General features: G+C 34.0%; 2 protein-coding genes and 1 non-coding gene across 4 annotated transcripts; 2 read left to right on the plus strand and 1 right to left on the minus strand.

The window, feature by feature from the left end:
* Positions 1-427: 427 nt before the first annotated feature.
* LOC145634742 (tubby-like protein 8) lies at positions 428-3,350 on the plus strand. The gene is made up of 9 exons (XM_081686131.1): positions 428-945; positions 1,073-1,187; positions 1,836-2,012; positions 2,161-2,216; positions 2,312-2,420; positions 2,518-2,613; positions 2,706-2,798; positions 3,045-3,112; positions 3,206-3,350. The coding sequence occupies exons 1-9, from the start codon at positions 446-448 to the stop codon at positions 3,279-3,281; spliced, it is 1,290 nt and encodes a 429-aa protein (XP_081542257.1). The 5' UTR covers positions 428-445; the 3' UTR covers positions 3,282-3,350.
* Positions 3,351-14,450: 11,100 nt separating this feature from the next.
* TRNAE-CUC (transfer RNA glutamic acid (anticodon CUC)) lies at positions 14,451-14,523 on the minus strand. The gene has a single exon. It is a non-coding gene; the product is annotated as a tRNA-Glu (tRNA).
* Positions 14,524-14,668: 145 nt separating this feature from the next.
* Positions 14,669-19,047, plus strand: LOC145634743 (pentatricopeptide repeat-containing protein At4g33170-like). 2 transcript variants are annotated; one of them, XM_081686133.1, is made up of 3 exons: positions 14,669-17,012; positions 17,237-17,632; positions 18,558-19,047. In XM_081686133.1, the coding sequence occupies exon 1, from the start codon at positions 14,684-14,686 to the stop codon at positions 16,760-16,762; it is 2,079 nt and encodes a 692-aa protein (XP_081542259.1). In that variant the 5' UTR covers positions 14,669-14,683; the 3' UTR covers positions 16,763-17,012; positions 17,237-17,632; positions 18,558-19,047. The 2 variants fall into 2 exon arrangements, with proteins under 2 accessions (XP_081542259.1, XP_081542258.1); XM_081686132.1 differs by lacking the exon at positions 18,558-19,047 and having other exon boundaries at positions 17,237-17,877.
* The last annotated feature ends 1,307 nt before the right edge of the window (positions 19,048-20,354 follow it).

Genomic DNA, 20,354 nt, shown 5'->3' on the forward strand with positions numbered 1-20,354 from the left:
CTCTGTTTTTTAGGTAGTAATTAATAAATTTTCGTTTTACTGTTACTCAATACTAAAATTAAAAGTTTTGATAAATTAAAAAAAAAAAAAAAAAAAGTCACCGCCATATATATTCAACAAACGAAAATAGAACTCCAAAAAATTTTACCGTTACTACAAGAAGTAGCAATTACAAATTCAAACTCCCCTATCACTATCATTCTCCACTTTCAAAATTCAAACTCCTTGAAACACCAACACCTTCTTAATGACAACAAAACCCAAGACAAACTCAAAGATTTTCCCCAGATAAATCAGACAATTTTCACTTTTGTGGGCCCCTATTTTCTAATCCTATAACCAATCCAATTTTCCTCACTTCTTTCGTTCTTTCCCAAATTCCCCCAAATTTCCTTCATGAACAACTATTAATCTTTCCCCAAAAAAAACCAACAAGAAACAAAAAATGGCTGGATTGAAGAAAACGTCAATTTTACGGCAATCTTCATATAATTCACTCTACACAAATCCTCTCATTGATCGAAAAACCAATGAAAATGTAGCAGAAGTTGCTGTCATTCCTCTTGGAAATCACCTTTCTCTCAAAAACAGCAGCAAAAACATAATGAGTTGTAAGGAAAATGATATTCTCATATCAAAATCAAAGAAAGTTTCGAACTTTACTGATGATAAGGAGAATCTAGTGCCAAAAATGACTGAATTCTGTACCAAGAAACAATACCCAGATGGGAAATCGTTGCAGAATTGTAAAGAACGAGCTTTGAAGCCTTCTTCTCTTCAATTGTGTATACAAATGAATGAACCCGACTCAAGTTTCGGGTTCGTGTTTGGTTTTAAGGTGTGGGATGCTGCTGAGGAGACCGAGAGCGCGAAATCGGTTAATATGTGGGATTACTCTGACTCTGAGGCTGCTCCTGCTTCTTCTTGGTCTACATTGCCTAATAGGTTGGTTTGATTTCTGTACAATTTTGATAATAAAAGAGATAATTTGTTACTGGTACTAAATAATGATACTATGATTTATAGGTCTGTTATGATCATAGATTAACGTAATTGTGAAAATTTTATGCAGGGCTTTATTGTGTAGACCACTGCCAATAGATGTTGGAAGGTGCACTTGTATTATAATCAAGGAAGCTGCACCGCAAGGATTTCGTGGCGGTTGGTTGTATTCTTTGTATACCAATGTATGCTCCTTGTTTGCTTTTAACTTTTCTGTTCATTATGATTATTGAATTAGCACATATCTTTTGATGCTTGATAATCTGATAACAGTTCATTTTTGCATTCTTGAGGATTTGTTTGTTGACACATGATGCTCTACATAAGTACATGTATTCTTGACGTTTCAATTCTGAACAAATATTAGGAAACTTATATACTTGTTTAGTTGTATAGCTCATGGATACGTACCTGCTTAATTTCCTTGAGCGTTTTAGTATTCTTATGTCAGAAATTCAGTGACTCAATTATATCTTTGTACTTGTTCTACTCCTATTTAATTTCTTATGCTTATTTAATTTCCAATAATTTTTTGTACCTGTTAGACCGTTAGACTGATCTTTCTGTTGTACAAGTATTAGTTCAATTTATGACTTGTAAACAAACTAAAATATTAGTTCAATTTATGAAGTTTAGCTGGCTGTTGTGTTGTGTATTACTGCAGGGGATTAAGATTTCTCTAAACATAACTAAAGGTCATTAAGTGGTCTTTTTGTATGACAACAAAGGATTATGCTATAAAATTAGTTGGTTTTCTACAGTACAAGTAGACTTATTGAATGATACTGGCTATAATTTGGACACGATTAGTGATTTTCTCAGCCTTTTTTCAGGAGGGTCAAGGCAGACAAAACCGAAAACTGGCTGTTGCTTACCACAAACGACGTAGTGGACGGTCTGTATTCGTCATAGCCCAAAACACAAAGGGTGTATTGTCTACCTCAGATGACAGCTTCGTTGGTCTAGTAACAGCCAACCTCATGGGTTCAAGATACTATGTCTGGAATAAGGTACAAGTACAACAATAGTGATAGCATGATATTCCTTATGAAGAACCTTTATTTCTAGTCCATGAAAATTATGAAAAATATAGTACCACTGATTCATACTCTTGCTAAACTCGTGATTGAAATGCAAATGTGAATTTCTGTTTCCCAGGGCAGGTCCCCTAGGACAAGGGTTGATAGATCAAGATTGCTTGAGGCTATTGTAGAGTAAGCCTCCCTATGATCGTCCTCTTAGTGATTTGAGCAATAGTTTATAACATAAGCACCAAAAGCATCTTGAATTCAATTTGAGTTATGTGCAGGTTCACTCCCACCATTGCTACCTGGACTGGGAGGCACAGAAGTCTTAGAGCATGGATTTCGAAGCAGCAGCCTCTGTCCACGCAGTCAAAGAATACAACTAATAATCAGGTCAATCTTGGTTGATGAAGACGTGATATTTTGGTTAATGCATCAAAGTTATTCCAACGACCTTGTGACTGAATCAGTGAAATTTTGACATCTACAGGTACAAAATGTGAAGGGTCTTCCTTCACAATGGGAGGGGAGGATGGACCAAGAACAAGTTCATTGCCTATCATCAAGAGCACCTCATTATAACAAGGTCAGAATGCTTTTTCCTATAATTTTATCACATTTTTTCTCCATCTTGGTGTAGTAATTTACAATAAATTTCTGACTGATTTGCATCTTTAGATTTCAAAAAAATACGAGTTGGATTTCAGAGAGAAAGTTAGAGCTGGCCTTAGAATTCGGAGCTCAGTTAAGAACATCCAGCTTACTATGGAGGTAAGGGTATTGGTTTATGCTCCATTTTTTTTTTGTACAAGATTGGTTTTAAAATGGGTTTTGCTATACTTATATGTATCCTTAAGGTTTAAATATATTCTCTAATCTGGAATGTAAGTTTTAGAGTCAATGAAAATATGAAGGGTCATTTAGTGAAAACATATGCTTAGTCTTTCAATTTATAGCTTCTTATACATGTCACTTAAGATTATGCTAACACTTGTAAAAAAAATGACTAATTTGTAGGGGAGTGGAGGACAAACTATCCTGCAGCTTGGAAGATTGGGAAAGTCAAAGTTTGTGCTAGATTATAGGTAATGGATTCATTGCTCTTCTTAAAGTTTGTTAAGAAACCTAGCCTTTTTATTAGGAGTTGTTAACTGAAGCCGAATTTCTCAATGTAATAGGCATCCACTTACTGGATACCAAGCATTCTGCATCTGTTTGGCTTCGATCGATCCAAAACTTTGCTGTGCAGTATGAAAGGCTTTTCATCTATTGTTTCCTAGATTTTTGGGAGATGATATGTTTACTGGGAAAAATATGCTGCTGCTGCTACTGTAACAGAACATTCACATATCGTGAAATCGACTACTTAAGAAGCTACTGTAACCAGGAAAAATATGCTGCTGTTGTAACAGAATGTTCACATATCGTGAAATCTATTAAAGAAGTTAGTGTATCATTTGTTCCAAATCCCTTGCAGAAGATTATTTTTTCTGGGGAAATTCTCAACGGTAACCCTCTACTTTTTTAATTTCTCAATGGTAACTTCCAATTTTCAAAATTATCAAATATAACCCCAAATTAATAATTAATCATTAAATGTGACATTAGTAGGTTATATGCATGTTTAATGAACCTTTTTCTGTTAAATAGTCCTAACCTTGGGTTAATTATTATAGTTAATCTAATTTTCTCCATGATAATTGACCAACTAACCAGAAACTATCTTACGTTCATGATAATTGATTATGCTTTGCCTCCATGAAATGAAAGAAAAAGTGGTGGCTACTAGCAACTAGCAATAGGCCCCTAAAAGGCAAATAAAAATATTGTAGTATATTTAGAATTTCAATCAAGTTCCCGTCAAAAATTTTTTTTAAAAAAAATCAATCAAGTTGGAGTACTATGTGAGTAAGTGGAAAACCTGCTTCCCCATATTTTTACATACATTTTGTATTAGTATATTAAAAAATAGTACTCCAACTTATAATAGTACGAAGTAGAATATGATGTAAGACATATGATAATAATAAAGAGTAAAAAAAAAAATGTAAATGGTGATATATAACATGTCAGGTCCCTTAAATAAATAATTTAAACTAAACTACTTAAATTAAGATTAAAGCTAAATCTAAGCTTAAACACAAAAGTAGTCCAATAATAAACTAGCGGAAACTAACACAATAGTATAATGAAAACTAATGTTCTTATTGAATGGGACAATCAACAATGCTCTACATTGCATTCTTCTTCTTGCTTTGTGCCTTTTTTTGCTTTTGTGTTGGGGCTCTCTGACAAGTCAAAATATTGTGGCCAAAATCACCACAATTACCACACCGTAAAGTCTTAGATCTTTTCCCTTTTCTCTGCTCTTCCTCACCTCTTTTTCTATTTTTCACTGGTCTTCCAACTCCTCTTTTCATCACGGGAGGTTGAATGACTAGCACATCGGTTTGAGGCCACTGCTCTCTATCCGGCACTGATTTTATACCATTAGCATATGCCATCTTATACCTTTTTACAGAGTACCACTCGTGCACAAATCTTAAGGGATCCAAACCTGCATGTAATATGGCCCTCATGCCATGCTTGCATGGTATTCCAGTCAATTGCCAAGCATTGCAAAGGCATGTGTGGTTGTTAAGACTCACCGAAAGAGATGACTTCCCATCCACAATTTCATACTCCCCTTGACTTGATAAGTATGCCCTACAAGTTCTTGAATCACTACAAAGTACTTGAACCCTCTTAACAATGTTTGGACATACATCACGCCTATCCCATTTTTCACACATTTCTCTTCTTGTAGCCAGTCTAACCATAGTGACCCTCCTTATACCTATTCAAAATTCAAAAACAAAAGCATACAATTTTAAGTATCAAGTCAACAGTAGTTTAATAAATTTACAATTTTTAATAACATATACATGGTTTTACTATTATTTACCTTCAAGTAAGGTTAAAACAGGTCTACACCTATCAATCCCAAGAGTGGCATTGAAGCTTTCAACAAAATTTGTCTTGTTAACATCACATTTTAGTGTTGGATTGAATTTGTGCTTTGTCCATCTCTCTTGGTCACCTAAATTGGCCAACCAAATTCTTGCAGCACGTTTAACCTTCTGAATTTGTGTCATTGCCTTTTTGAAGGTGAATTCTGAATATGCACCACAAGCTAACCAGAATAGTTGCAACATCTTTGGTCCTGAGAAGGGTTTCTTCCAATTAACACTTAGATGCTTACAACAATACCTTCTTCCAACTTTTGGCCATAATTCTGCACAAGCCTTTTCAATGGCCTTTTTTTAAAAAAAAAAAATCAAATAATAAAACAAGTAAGTGTAACAAAAGCAAGTAGTTATAAACAATTTTCATTAATAGAATTTAATTAATATATTAATTAGTATATAATATTACCTTGTGCCTATCAGAAATTATACACCAGTCATCACCTCTATCACCTTGATGTAGAGCGTTTTTCAAGTGCCACACAAAAAATTTCCATGTTTCCTCATCTTCTCCTGACACTATAGCCCAAGCCACTGGAAACATCTCATTATTCCCATCAAGTGCCACAGCTGAGAGCAACACACCTCCATAGTTACCTTTCAAGAATGTTCCATCAACACCAATTAGGCCCCTACATCCAGCAAACAACCCATCCAATGTAGCCTTAAAACATATGAAGATACTAGTAAATGCAAGAGGCTTTTCAGGGTGATTTGGGGGGTTCCAAGCACAGTTAGCTAACGAATTTGGATTAGTTTCTTTTATAACTTCACAATAATTTGGTAAGTAACTATATGAAACGTCATGCCCCCCATGAATCTCAGTTAATGCCATAGTTCTCATTCTGTAAAGCGAACTTTGTGCCATCTGAACCCTATATCTTGACCATAGAAGCTCGTTAAGGGCCTTGGCTGGAATGTCATTGTTGGCCCTAATGTCTTCTAACAACACTTTGCAGGCCCATTTTGTTGTCACCATCGGGTTCCTAGTTTCTAAGCCCATGCAAGTGTGTTCAGATCCTTGAATTGACTTAATAGCCCATGTCACACCATCAACAAGTCTTGATGCATGCAATCTCCAAAGACACCTCTCATCACTACACCTCACAGTGTAAGTAAAGTTGCTGGCCTTCTCTACAATCACAGAGAATCCATTTTGAATGCAATAATTCCTTACAACGTCTCTGAGGTGTTGTTTGTCTGTGTAAAGTTGCCATGGTTTAACAACAATTTTACCAAAGTCCTCGTCTTTGTAAAACTCACCATTTTTATAAAGCCTTTGGAGATAATTATCCAAGTCATCACAGTCATCTTCCCAAACAGGGCCTTCATATGGGTCAAAGTTATCATGAATCATGGGAATAAGCCAATCATCTTGTCCCTCACCTTCGTCATCATCATCTGATAGAGCACTCTCATTGTCATTGTCATTAAGTCCACTAGGAGAGTATATTTCAATATCATCCAAGTCCAAGTCCATCTCAGCTGTTGTGTCAAGGCTAGCTGTCAAGTCAAAAGCAACATGCCTTCTATTGTTACCTTGTTCAGCACTCCCTCTCCCCACATTAGTGGTGGTGATTAAGCCCCTCCTCTTTACTGTAGTTCTAGGAATTCTCTTCTTCAGCAACGGTGAAAATTTAACATATTTTGATGACTCTCCCACCTGAAATGCACTACTTGTTTGGGTCGAGTGGTTTCTAGGACTTCTTCTTATCTGAACTGCTTGAGTAGGGTCGGGTATGGGTTCAACAATTGGTGTGCTAGTCACTCTTCCTCTTCCTTTTCCCCCATACCTGCCCCCACCCCTTACTTTTCCATTTCCTCTCCCTCTCCCTCTATTAGGCTCAACTGCAGTGATCTCAATGTTGTTCCAATATTCCATGTTATCAACAATCAACTCATTTGTGTTAATAGGAGAGCGAGGAGGAGCCATGTCAAATGTAACCTCGGCTTGCTTTAAAGTTTCAATTTCTTGTTTTTTGGTGAGGCGAGGTTCATTAGATTAGTCTAGAGTGGGCTGAGGTTGAATATGATCACTACTTTCAGTGGCATTCATTCTTCTTGAAGCTTTAAGTGATTGTGCAATTTCAACTATTGGAGTTGATTTTTGAAGCTCCCCCACCCATATGTAAATCAAATCTCTCCCAGGTAAGTCAACAAACATCTTCATTAGCGCCATGTCATTTTTGAGCTCAACATGTTTCATTTTGTGAATGTATGTAAACTCAGGATGCTTAGGCATTGGGGTTTGTTCTCGCTCAGCTATTTCCCAATACTCGATAATAAGGTCAACTAAATTGACCTTGTCAATATCTTGCACAACGATGTCAGTGTCTTTACCAGAGTATTGAAACCTCAAAACTACATTATCACCCATATTTTAGGCTAAATTATCTGTAGAAACGAAGAATAAAACCCAATAAATATTTTAGCAAAGTAGCAATTCATTGTAGTAGAATGAAAACCAATATATATTAAAGTAGCAACATAAAAAGTAGAAATTTTTTGCAATCTACTTGTTAGTTGTTAGCCTAATTAGCATCTGTTGCATCATATATATACTTGTATTAGTTAGCTTGCCATTTGTCCATTCAATATATACTTGTACAATTTAGCTTGCCATTTGTCCATTGATTACTCCAAACATATGACTATTTTGTATATAAGACACTACACATATCAATCAGAGAATACATATGCCAACACATTTTTTTCCCTTTCTATTCAATTGTATTTGCCATTCACTACCTTTTGTTTTATGTCAAAGTTTACTGATATTATCTAGCCTCGTCTTCTACTGCAATTAGTCAATGACTCTACACTAGTTGGTTAGGCAGTGTAAATTGATTACCAACATATCGTTAGTTCTTCAATTGGGTCCAACAAGTTATCAATTTTCAGGTAAGATCACAAATTTGACCAAAAGAGTACTCTGATATAAAAATTATAAATAAAAACTAATAGCTAATTACAAGAATTTTCTCACAATTCTGTCAATTTCTATTGTCATAATCCACCCACTAATTTCTATATATTTAATCAAATAAATTTTTAGCAAAATTGACACAAATTATACAAACCCAACCTAGAATTCTACCAAAAAATTTTGACACTTTAACCTAAAATTGAGAGAATGCACTTACTTATAATCTGAAGCCCTAAACAATTTGAAGGTAAAAAGTTGGAATGAAAACACCAAGACCCAAAAAAACCCTTTGAATATGTTGTGTCCCTCGTTTTCAATCGTTTTCCACAAAAGCTTGAATGGAGAATTTGCTAGTTTTTTTTTTTACGAAGAGAAGAATGTCTATAGCAGGAAATTGGTTGGCGGCACTAGCAGTAAGTCAATATAGTAGTAGAAATACATATATGATAATTTAACTTTTAACCATGGTTAGCAAAATAACTCATTCACCCACAACTTAACGGAAAATATTGTAATTTTCCTTTTTTTAACCCACTAATGTCACATTTAATGATTAATTATTAATTTGGGGTTATATTTGATAATTTTGAAAATTGGAAGTTACCATTGAGAAATTAAAAAAATAGAGGGTTACCATTGGGAATTTCCCTTTTTTCTGTTAACCATGTTCTTCTAATGCTACATCTCTTTGCCTTTCATCAACTCTATGAACATTCGATTGTCAACAAAAGGATTACTAGCTATTTACTATGTACGAATACTTGTAGCATCACAATTTTAATTCTTCAACCCAAAACGTTATCCTTTTAGCCATCGTGTACACGTCCTTAATATGGTCCCTTGTCATGTTCCTATGGTTCGACTGCCACCAAAGTTAACTAACTGAACAGAATTAGGAGACTCAACACACAAGACTCTCCACATAATCCACTTTGCTTATCTTTCTTTAGGGTTAATATGACACCTGTAGACTTTTAAAAAAGAGGGATTCCGAAATATGATATGTGAAGGTGGATCGTTATATTTTTTGTTGACTGCAAAGATTACCACTTATATGTAAACCCTAAAAATTAGATGCAATTTATGACGATATTTTTCCCACAAGTCAATTCAATACAACTTTTCCCAAGAATCCCTATTGTTATTCTCTTTTAGTGTCCACAACTCAAACGTAGCACATAGCGGCATACAAGGTAATGCAATGCTTCATCTAGGAAAATAGAGTCAACTTCACATTCATAATCTTCATCAAAATCATTTGTCTATTCATCATCCCTTAATGAGTATAGATACTTACACGTTCCATGAGATCTCTTGTACATCGTATAGAGTAAGAAGATTTTATAGCTATCATCACAAGTGTGAACACAACCAACCCAACTCGAGTCTATATGAACATAGAACGAACCCGTTGAACAGGCAATGAGATTTCCAATTCCTCGGTGGTGCAAGGATTCCAAAGAGACATTGAATCCTCATGACATCGAGAAAATACAAGTTTATCTTCATGGTAAAAAAAAAAAAAAAAAAAGTATTTTAATAAAATAATCGCTGACATCATATTGTCCACGTGGCAGCTTTATAAGAAAAATTTTCCCGCCTAAATAAAAATCTGATGTCATTATATTTCTTTGGTTTTAAATTTCAAATTTAATTTCTCCTCCTCTCAATTTATTCTATATTCTTTAATTTATTTATTTTTCTCCTATCACCAACTATTGGTATCTAATACATATTTCCCTTATGCTTCATCGAACAAAATACTTTGATGTATACTTCCTCCGTTTTCGTTTACTTACAACACTTCCCTAAAAAGGAAATGTCACAATACTTGCAACACACTATAAAAGGAAAGTTACTTTAGGGGAAAATTATACTATTTCCCTTATTTAAAGCACATGGCCCACTAAATTACACTCCTAACAACCACTCATCCCATTTTAAAGTGTATTATATTATGTGAACCCCACATTTCTTAAATACCGTGAAAAAGTGTGTGTTGCATCTAAAAGAAAACGGAGGAAGTATATGTTTTCTATTTTCCTTTATATATTACAAGTTTAATATCATCTTTTATTTGCTTAATTAAAATCGTATATTAAAAATATAACTTTTATATAGATGCTAATTAAATTTTCATATGTTTCAAAAATAAATAAATAAAATAAATAAATAAATTTTCATATTCGTTTGTTCTTCTTCAAAATTAATTTTATAAAATAAGCATTTACAACTAATGGTTATGTCTCAATAATTTTTCTGATACGTAAGAATTCATAAAATATATACTTTATATTTCAAAGAAATCTGTGCATCGCACGGGACTAATCTAGTTACCTATTACTAAAAGCGAATCTAAGGGGGCACTTGGCAATGCATTATTAAAAAATTTCCCGCCAAAACTACTTTCTAAAAAAAATTACGGAGTATTAATTATATTTAAAAAAAATTGTATTTCGATTTTTTTTTTTTTTTTTTTTTTGAAAACAAAAAAGGTTGTATTTAGATTATGACTTTTAATTCTATGGGCCTGTTCGGCGGTAGCTTTTGAGGTAGTTGTTAGCTTTTGAACTTATTCCAAACACTACCTATAAAAATTATTACTGTTTGGTGAAGTAGTGATTTAAGTAGCTGTTAGAGGTGGAGGTAGCTTTTAAGTAGCTGTTAATAAAAGCTAGAAAAGATAGCGTTGAAAAAAAAAAAACTAGTGTTCAACCTATTTTTTAGGTTTTATTATCTTTCTTATTTTTTTTTTCAAAAAAACAAAAGTTATATCTTTTTTTTACTCAATGTATTTGTTTTCCAGTCAACCACAATATCAGGTTTTCTACCATATTTTTCTACTTGATTATTTTTTTATATAATGTTATATTTTCCTAGCTATGTAAACTCTCTACTCCATCTTCTTCTTTCAAAATCATAATTAAATTTATACTTTCGTATGTTATTTGAGAATCAAAAGGAGGAAAAAAAAAGTATACAAGTTTCTTTGATTTGTTAAGGTATGTCAGACTACTACTACCAGTAATAATAATAATAATAATAATAATAATAATAATAATAATAATAATAATAATAATAATAATAATAATAATAATAATAATAATAATAATAATAATAATAATAATAATAATAATAATAATAATAATATCAACAGCTAGTTTTGCCAAACATTCATATTATGAACAGCTACCTTGACAGCTGACAGCTCATAGCTACCTATTGACAGCTCACAGCTACCTCTACAGCTAACAGCTGCTCAAAAGCTAACAGCCAGCAGCTACAGCTACCTTTGCCGAACAGACCCATAAAATCTAAAGTAAACTTCCTAAAATATCAACTTGCACATTTAATTTACTTTGTATTATATATTTAAATATTAATGAAATAATATATATCATGCGGTTTAATATTGATCAATTGATTCTTTTTTTTTTTTTAATATATATATATATATATATATATATATATATATATATATATATAATTTAACCTAGTTATGTAAATAAGTCAACAACTTTAATTAAACTAGGGTGGCCTACGCGCACGAAAGAGTTAACTCTTGTGGAGTAGTTGTATTTGGCATGTACTTACTTACACCTTTGGATTACGTGGTAGACCTGCTAATTTTTGATAAATCACATTCATATAGGATTTATAGGCACGTTTATGCTAAGTTTGTAGTAGCTTTTTAGGTCTTTTTGTTGCCTTTTAGGACGCAAATGCATAAGTTGTTTGTTTTTTGCTCTATTACGCTCTGTTTTTGTTTGTCTTAATGTTTCAGGTGATTTTATAGTCATTTGAACGCTTTCGAAGTGTTTGGAGTTGATTCAGATGCTATTTAGATGGAGGCCGACGAATCGAGTTTATTAATCGTATATACCATGTTCGTGAATGTTGATTTTGAGATTTATATGCATGAGGAATGAATATAGCATTCACAAGGGTCGCTATGCATCTTTCAAAATTGAATTTGAGTTAGAAACGAAGTTAAACGTTATTTTACAAAGTGGCAAAACTGACCTTTGTCCACTCTTTTGATCATAACTTGAGTTCTACAGATCATATTGATGCGATTCAAATTTCGTTGGAAACTAGACTTGAAGATCTTTCCAATGATAGGTCACATGCTCCAAGAAACGTCATAGAACAGAAGTTATGGCCGTTTTAATCCGAGCTAGGTAGCAGGCGACCATACCCCGCGCCCAATCGAGGCTCCGTAGCTACTGCCAGGGCGTGGGGCTGACCTGCGCCCGCAGGATTTGGCGAGTGCACGACCAGCCCACGACCACGAGGTCTCGTTGCTGCACATCACTCGTCCCTCGTTTCCGTCAATACTATTCGTGTCACGTCACCTTCTATCATCCAATAATATTGCAACTTATGTATATATTATTTTCTTATTTCTTTTCTTTAATTATTTTTAGATTAGATTTAGGAAGTTTATAAATATTCCAAGGGATTAATATTTTCCCCTAGGCCTTTTACATCTTTTATTAGTTTACGTTTTTTTTAGTTTTCTCTTTTGAACCCTAGTTTCTGATGGCATCTCCATGAGTTCTTCCATGGATGATTCTTGGGTTTAGTATTTTAATTCATTGAGATATTTTATTTCTATATTCTTGCTTTTAATTATGTTTTATTTCATGCTAGAGTAGTTTATTTCTAGGGTTTGGGAATCCATGTTTATATAATGAATCTTGTTTGATATTATTGATATTTTGATTATTGTTTTCTCTAATTGATAGTGTTTTATTGTTAATCTTGCAACCTGATCAATTGTTTGATTAATTATTGTAAATAAGAGTTTGAATCGAAAGATCTTACTTTTAGAGGCTTATCTACAATTAGCAATTTTGATTATGTTAGCGACCGAACTACATATGTTGAATTGAGAGCGTTAAGACCCGACCGTAGGCTTAGCATATGCCCTAGATAATTGATTGATTGAATTGTTATTGATGTTTGATAGATTTAGAATTATAAGCATGGTGAACCATAACCCTAGGTCTTTTTATTAATTATTTTATCCCTCTTTTAATTTAGACTACTTTCTTATTCCAATTTCGTGACCTGTTTAGTTTCTCCATACCTTAGAAGTTAGATTGAATAGCCATCTCTCTGTGGATTCGACCCTACTTACCCTACTACAATGTTAGTTGGTTTTGTTAGGAATTTATTTTTGACAGGTGTACGACAACCTATCAATTTTAATACGTACTATTTGGTTTATGTGCATATGTGGTGACTTTGTAGAAGTATAAAAAAGCGACCAAAATCTTTTATGACAATTATTTTTTGAAACGAACCCTCAAAAGTTTGACATTCTTACTTCAAAATTATTATTAAATATTATTTAATTGATTTGCATCCCTTCATATTTTAAACTATTGTTAGTTTAGAACTCTTAATTGATTTACATGATTCAATAATACCTAGTAGGTTTTTTTTCAAATGAATTTTTTTTAGCTTTGGTCATATGCAATAACAATATGTGAAATGTTCGTTTTAGTTAAAAACTTAATAATCCAACTTTTTTTTTCATCGATTTCTCTTGATTTTAGGATTTTTAAATTCCTTACACCTCTTGATAACATCTGCTTAAATATCACTATTTAATATGAATCCCATTCAAACTCCATAATGTTCTTTATGTGCCATCAAACAACGTACAATTCAAAAGCTAATAAACCTTAACAATGGTGTTGCAATTAAAGGACGCCAAGATTGTAAATAAAAAGAGCAACCACGAAGTAGTTAAAATAAACAGTCTCTTGGTAATAAACAGTCTGTTCGTAAACACTATTTTTTTCTTTTTAAATAAAAATAATAACATATGAATTTTTATATTTAAAAAAGGCATTACAATTTTTTTGTTAAAAAAACTTTGAATTAATTAATGATATGATTAATGAAAAAAAAACACTTAATATATTAATTAGAGCAAACATATTAATGAGGGTAAAAAAGTAAATACACATTTTTGTACATATTTTTGAGGGTATATTTGGTAACACACTATTCCTAAGAGTTATCTTCTACTTTTTAGGTAGGGATGCGAAGTATGAGTCTCACTATTGTTGGTCTATTTACGAAAATGCCATGCTAACTGGAATATATTGTTGATTTAGGCCATGTTCACTTCACCTTACAAAAATAATATTCAGTAAAATAATTTCAGTTTAGCAAAAGAAATTTCAGCTCATTAAAAATAATTTCAGTTTAGTAAAATCAGTAAATTTAAAAAAGAAATATTATAGAAAATCTATAAAAATCATTTTAGTTCGGCAAAAATAATTTTCGTTCAATAAAAATAAGGTGAAGTGAATTGAGCCTTATTTACAAAAGTGCCACAAATAAACGATTTTTTGTTTATCATGAAGACAAATGGACCTCCCTCCAAAATGTCTCATTTCATTTTGTGCCCAAAAGAAGGTCTTTTATAGTATATTTATTATTTTTTATTTTAAGAAAAAGTTTAATAACAAAAAATTCCGTTGCCGGGACTTGAACCCGGGTCTCTCGGGTGAGAGCCGAGTATCCTGACCAACTAGACTACAACGGAATCGTTGTTACCACAATCCTAACTAATTAATATAATTCTTTTAAAAATACTTTCCCTCCTTTTTTTTGTTTTTTCTGGTTTCAATTTTGTTTTTTAGTTTTTTCTGCACTTCATCTTCCTCACATACACCCTTGAAAAGTTGAAAGTCTCATAACTTAGAATGTTTGGCGAAAATGTGGTGCAATGGACATCAAAAATCCAATCTTACTCGCAAAAAGGTTTGTTTAACAGAGCACTTTCTTTGTTCCTTAGTATGCGAAGAGCTGGGGTTAAACCAAACGAAGTTACCTTCTCAACCACCTTAACTGTTTGCGCTCAATCAATCCACAAATCATTCGGTTTAAGCTTGCATAGTTTAATTCTCAAGAAAGGGTATCAGAATCAGCTTTTTGTTTGTGGTGGGTTGATCTCTATGTACAGTAGTTTTCGTCGGATAGTCGATGCCCGCCAAGTGTTTGATGAAATGCCTGACCGAGATGAAGTTGTGTGTAATTTGATGATTTCTAAGTATTCGCAAAATGGGTTTTGTTATGAAGCTTGTGGGTTGTTTTGTGGGATGGTTAACGGGGGTGTTTATTGGAGGGGTTTTGTGAGTGATTTTAGTCTTGCCAGTGTTCTTAATGCTTGTGCTCATTTGGGTTGCTGTGGGTTTGGTGAGTCTGTTCATTGTTATGTGATTAAGCTTGGTTTTGATTCGAATGTTTTTGTTGGTAGTTCTCTTGTTGGTATGTATTCAAGTTATGAAGAGTTGGGTAGTGCGCGTGCTGTATTTGATCGATTGGGAACTATGGATGTTGTAGTGTGGAATACTATGATTACTGGGTATGCTCAAAATGGTTATGAAGAAGAAGCGATTGGATTATTTCTTGAGATGGAAATTCGGGGGCTTACTCCGAATTATACTACATTTTCAGCTGTTGTAGACGCTGCATCTGTGATGCCTGATGAGACACTTGGTAGAAAACTTCATGCTAAATCATTGAAATTTGGCATATTATCTGATGTTTACTTGGGTACTGCAATTGTTGATATGTACTCCAAGTTTCTGATCATGACTGATGCTAAAAAAGCTTTCTCTGAGATGGAGAAAAAAAATGTAATATCATATAACGCGCTTATTACTGGCTATGGTTTGATTGGTGATCATGAAAATGCTGTTAAAAGTTATACACTGCTGAGACTTCAGGGGATGAAACCTGATGCGTGCACCTTTATTGGTCTTCTTACATCTTGTTCTACATCTTGTGCCTTTGTTGTGGGGGAACAAGTGCACTCAGTATCAATAAAGCTTGGCTTGGACCGAGATGTTTTAGTCAGGAATTCGATTGTAAACTTTTATTCGAAGTGTGGGCTTATTAATTCTGCAATAAAAGCATTTGAGTCTGCACAGGGGAGTGAAATTGTTTCTTGGACAGCCATTATCTCAGGACTTGTCCAAAACAATGAACACACCAAAGCTCTTGAGGTGTTCTGTGAAATGCACAGGCTGTCGGAAAAGGCAGACGAATTTTCTTCCTCTAGTGCCATCAAGGCAGTAGCTAATCTGGCAGCTGTTGCACAAGGAAGGCACCTCCATGGTTATGTGCAGAAAGTGGGCCTGACCCACCATATATTTGTTGGAAGTGCACTAATTGACATGTATTCCAAATGTGGAATGGTAGAGGATGCTCATAAACTGTTCTCCGAGATGCCTGAGAAAAATGCTGTCTCTTGGAACTCAATGATAGCAGGTTTTGCTCAAAATGGTTACTCTGATAAAGCATTACACCTGTTCCATGAAATGGTAAGTTGTGGGGTCTTGCCTACTTCAGGAACCTTTGTTGGAGTTCTTCTTGCTTGTTTTCATGCAGGATTAGTTCAAGAAGGCAGACGCTATCTCCAACTGATGGAAAGCCACTATGGTGTTTCACCTTCTGTAGAACACTACTCCTGTATGGTGAATCTCCTAGGTCATACTGGTTATGTTAAGGAGGCGGAAGAGTTTCTTCTTAGATCACCCTTCAGATGGGACTATGAAATGTGGAAGTCTCTCCTCACTTCTTGTGAAGCGCACAGAGATTTTGATGTTGCTGCTCGAGTTGCAGAGTATTGTTTGCACTTGAATCCCAATGACTCCTCAACTTATACCATTCTCTCCAACATATATGCCACTAAGCAGTTGTGGTCAGAAGTTGAAAGAACACGAGATTTGATGAAGGTGGCAGATGTTGTGAAGGAACCTGGGTGTAGTTGGATTTAAGTGACTGGTGTTGTGGGTTATTGTGATTGGGGGACTAAATTTATTCTCCTTTATCTCCTGGAGTCCCACTGAGCTTTCCAAGACGTTTAAGGATTGAGGCTATCAACTTCCTTTGCTTCTGCAGCCCTGCAGGGATTGTGGTTCAAATGATTTACTTCATTTTCAGGGTGCAGCAGACGACTGTGAGTCTAATGACCCATTCGCTACATCTGGATATACAATTAATTTCTGAAGCCATGTAGTCTGAGAGGTAAAGTTAATTCTTTAGTTTCTGAAAGTGGATTTTACATTTGCTTTTAACCTGAGATAACAAACAAAACTAAACTATACTATAATTTTGAATGAACCCCAATTTCATAGCTGGCTCTTCCTTTCAGAGTTTCAGACAATTAGCTTTTAAATCATATATACAGAAAAAAAAAGACTTACATTTGCTCCATCACTCTATATCTGAATAGGACACATTTGTTGCAGAAAGTTGAAAAATAGAACATGTCTCCTAGTGTGTAATTCATGAGGCATCTATGGGAGGAAGACTATGAAATTCAACAACATTTGGAAAACATAGACAGGATACTCACTGCAAAACTGGTGCGTTCCTTCAGGTATTGTAGTGTTGCTACTGTTTGTGTCTTTTTGCAAGGTGCATGAGAAGACTTCCACAAATTCACATGACCATCTGTTAATTGTCTGGATTTGTACTAATGTTTGTGGGAGATGTACTTCATACTAAAACAAGAATCAGCCAATATTAGACTTGACTTGCTTATAAAGGGCTTCTATCTGGACATCTGAATCCATTTGATCATTTCTGGACTATGGAGCATGATGCCAGATTGCCAGGCTACCAGCACTCAGTTATAATGATTGGTAATTTTCTCCAGTCTTCTCCCGCTCATTTGGGATCAGCTTTTCCTGACCTTTCTCTCAGCTCGCATAACATCCTTTGAGTTATAATTTACTGAATATCAGCACAACTATCAATTCTCCACCTGATGTTTCTACAACTATGGATGGTCTAAGCTACATACTGGCAGATAGGTTTGCTTGAATTTTGCTACATTGTATAGATAGTGACTCGATTGGGAAAAAAAATGATTTTTTGAGTAAATAACAATCGTTAGATGCTAAGGGTTCGTTTGGCATTGATGTGGTTTTCTGTTTTTTGGTTTTTTGTTTGTTAAAAGTATATGATATATTTCCCATAATGAATCAAAAATTATATAAACTTATTAAAATCATAATAATTTTGAAAACTGACAACAAAAAAGTGAAAACACCTTTTTCTTGTTTCCTGTTTTTGGTTTTCAAAAAAACAGGAAATTGAAAACAAAAAATGATGTCAAACAAGCCCTAAATTATCTGTTTTCTTTTTAAATTGTAATGATGAGTTGCTTAGGATAGTATTATTGGGCAACTTACCAAGTAAAATGGGTTAATATGAGTTTCTTGTCTACATTTTCAATTGATTTCTTAATGTTTAACGCCAATTTGTTTTGTAAATAGATTATGGTCTGAATCATAATGCATTGCAATGTAATATGCCCAAGGAGACTACAATTTGCAAGATATAATTTTTTTTCCCTGAACCCATTCTATAATTTCTGGAAAATGTAAACATTCATATACATGTAGCTTTTAGTATACTATATTCCATAGCTGAGAATAGTCTTTTACAGACAACTGAAGAATGTATATACTATAACCTAACCTTCATGTCTATTGAAGTCTCAGCTACAGATAATTGTATCCTCAATTTAGCCTTTTCATTGAAACTATTCTGTAATACATGTAGCTCGTGAAGGCTACGAGGATGGGCCTAGCACCGTACTGTCATCTCTGCAGGTTACTGGTTATGCAAGTTCATCTGTAGCTGGCTGTTTGGCATTTGGCTAATGCAAGAGTGATAACCGACAGTCAAATTCCTTTGTTCTCCCAGCAATGAGGTAAATTGAGAAGTTACATACTCCTATATATGGCAGCAGCAATATGATGGAGAGGAGAGAGAAGGGATAGGCATGAGTTTCAGGCCAAAAACTTCATCATAGGTGTTGTTATTGGTTTCATTTTCGGGTTTCTTCTTGATTTAGCTAAACCCTCCAAAAACCCACCTAAATCTTAACACCAAACCAAGAATTGTTTAACTTCAACCAACCCAGATGAAGAATTTAAGATGGTACTTTCCAGAATACTTTTAATTTCTTGCTAGACTGAAATTGTAAATTGTGATTGTTATGCTACATTCTATTGTGAAGTTGTAGAGGGATTTCAGTATTCGGGCTAGGTTCGGGTTCGGTTATCATGTCATGTCGATTTTTGCCAGCTCTTATAATGAACGTTGTAGGATGAAATGTTGGTTTGTGTTATCATATAGTATGCCTTTTTGGATCCTTTATTTTATTTACAAGTTATGAAGTTTTTCTATTTTGCCATTTTGGGGGTAATAAAATTGTGATTGAAGAGAATTTGGCCAAGTTTTGCAGAAAGGTTAGTGCTTAATGTGTACAGTGTACTGTGTACTTGAATAGGGTTTCAAGGTTGTGTGTTAAAATTCATGAATTATTCAACGGATTTTCCTGAATAGTTTAATATGGGAGGTGAATTTAGGAAGTGTGTCATGGACTTTATTTTCCATAGTTAAATAACTAATAAGAGTATTTTGTATAGAATATAGAGTGTGAAAATTTTTGGTTTCATTTTAATTTTAGTGTCAGTATCCATTGTAGACATTATTTGATATGTGATTCTTCATGGTATTGTTTGGACTTATTTTCTGCTTTGGTGGATTTGATAAAGATTCTTGTAGAAGGATAATCACTAGGCTTAATTATACATCTTCCATATCCCGGCATTTTACATTTAATATGTTTTAGAGACCATGAAACAGCTAGCATGGGTGTATATCATGTTTGTTTTGTTTTGCCTTTGCTGTCTCCTGATAAGTTTCTGTTATTTCTGATGCTACCACAAGCATGTATGCGATGCTGATGCAAAAGTTATATCCTCTATCTCAAATTCTCAGCTGACGAACATCCTTGTTCAGCAGAAAGTTTGATAGATTGTGTTTAACTTTCTAAGGCCATGTTCTTTTGAGTTGTTCCTGATCTGCTTTGCCCTGCTGGAAGCTCAAAAGAACAAGGCCTAATTTACTTTCACTTCCTTTTGGCTGTATTTCCCTATCCAGTTATTATCTCCTATATAAAATCAATTGCACGTGTTTTCAGAATGTTACCTTTTCTTTTAAACCTAATCCACTATGGACAGAAGAGAATCAAGAGTATCTTGACCTGCAATAGCTTTTTACATCTTGTAAGAGTAACTTGACATATATTAGTTTCTATTAAATTTGTGAGCTGCATTCGTTTAACCTCTCAGAGCAAAATGTGTATCACTATTTACATAAAATGAATTATTTTGGTGAATTTTGTACTTCGGACTGCTTTTTGCAAAGAGTATTTGGTGGTGAACTTTCCTAGTTCTCTAGTAATCTGGAAGATATATGCAATGGTTTGATGCTATTAGTGTGGTTCTCTATGCTTTAGCTATTATAGTCAGCGTTTCCTGTTGAGGCAGTGGGAGACTGGGGGCAATG

The sequence above is a fragment of the Chenopodium album genome, chromosome 6 (assembly GCF_948465745.1).
Source record: "Chenopodium album chromosome 6, dcCheAlbu1.1, whole genome shotgun sequence".
In the NCBI taxonomy this organism is placed as follows: domain Eukaryota; kingdom Viridiplantae; phylum Streptophyta; class Magnoliopsida; order Caryophyllales; family Amaranthaceae; genus Chenopodium; species Chenopodium album.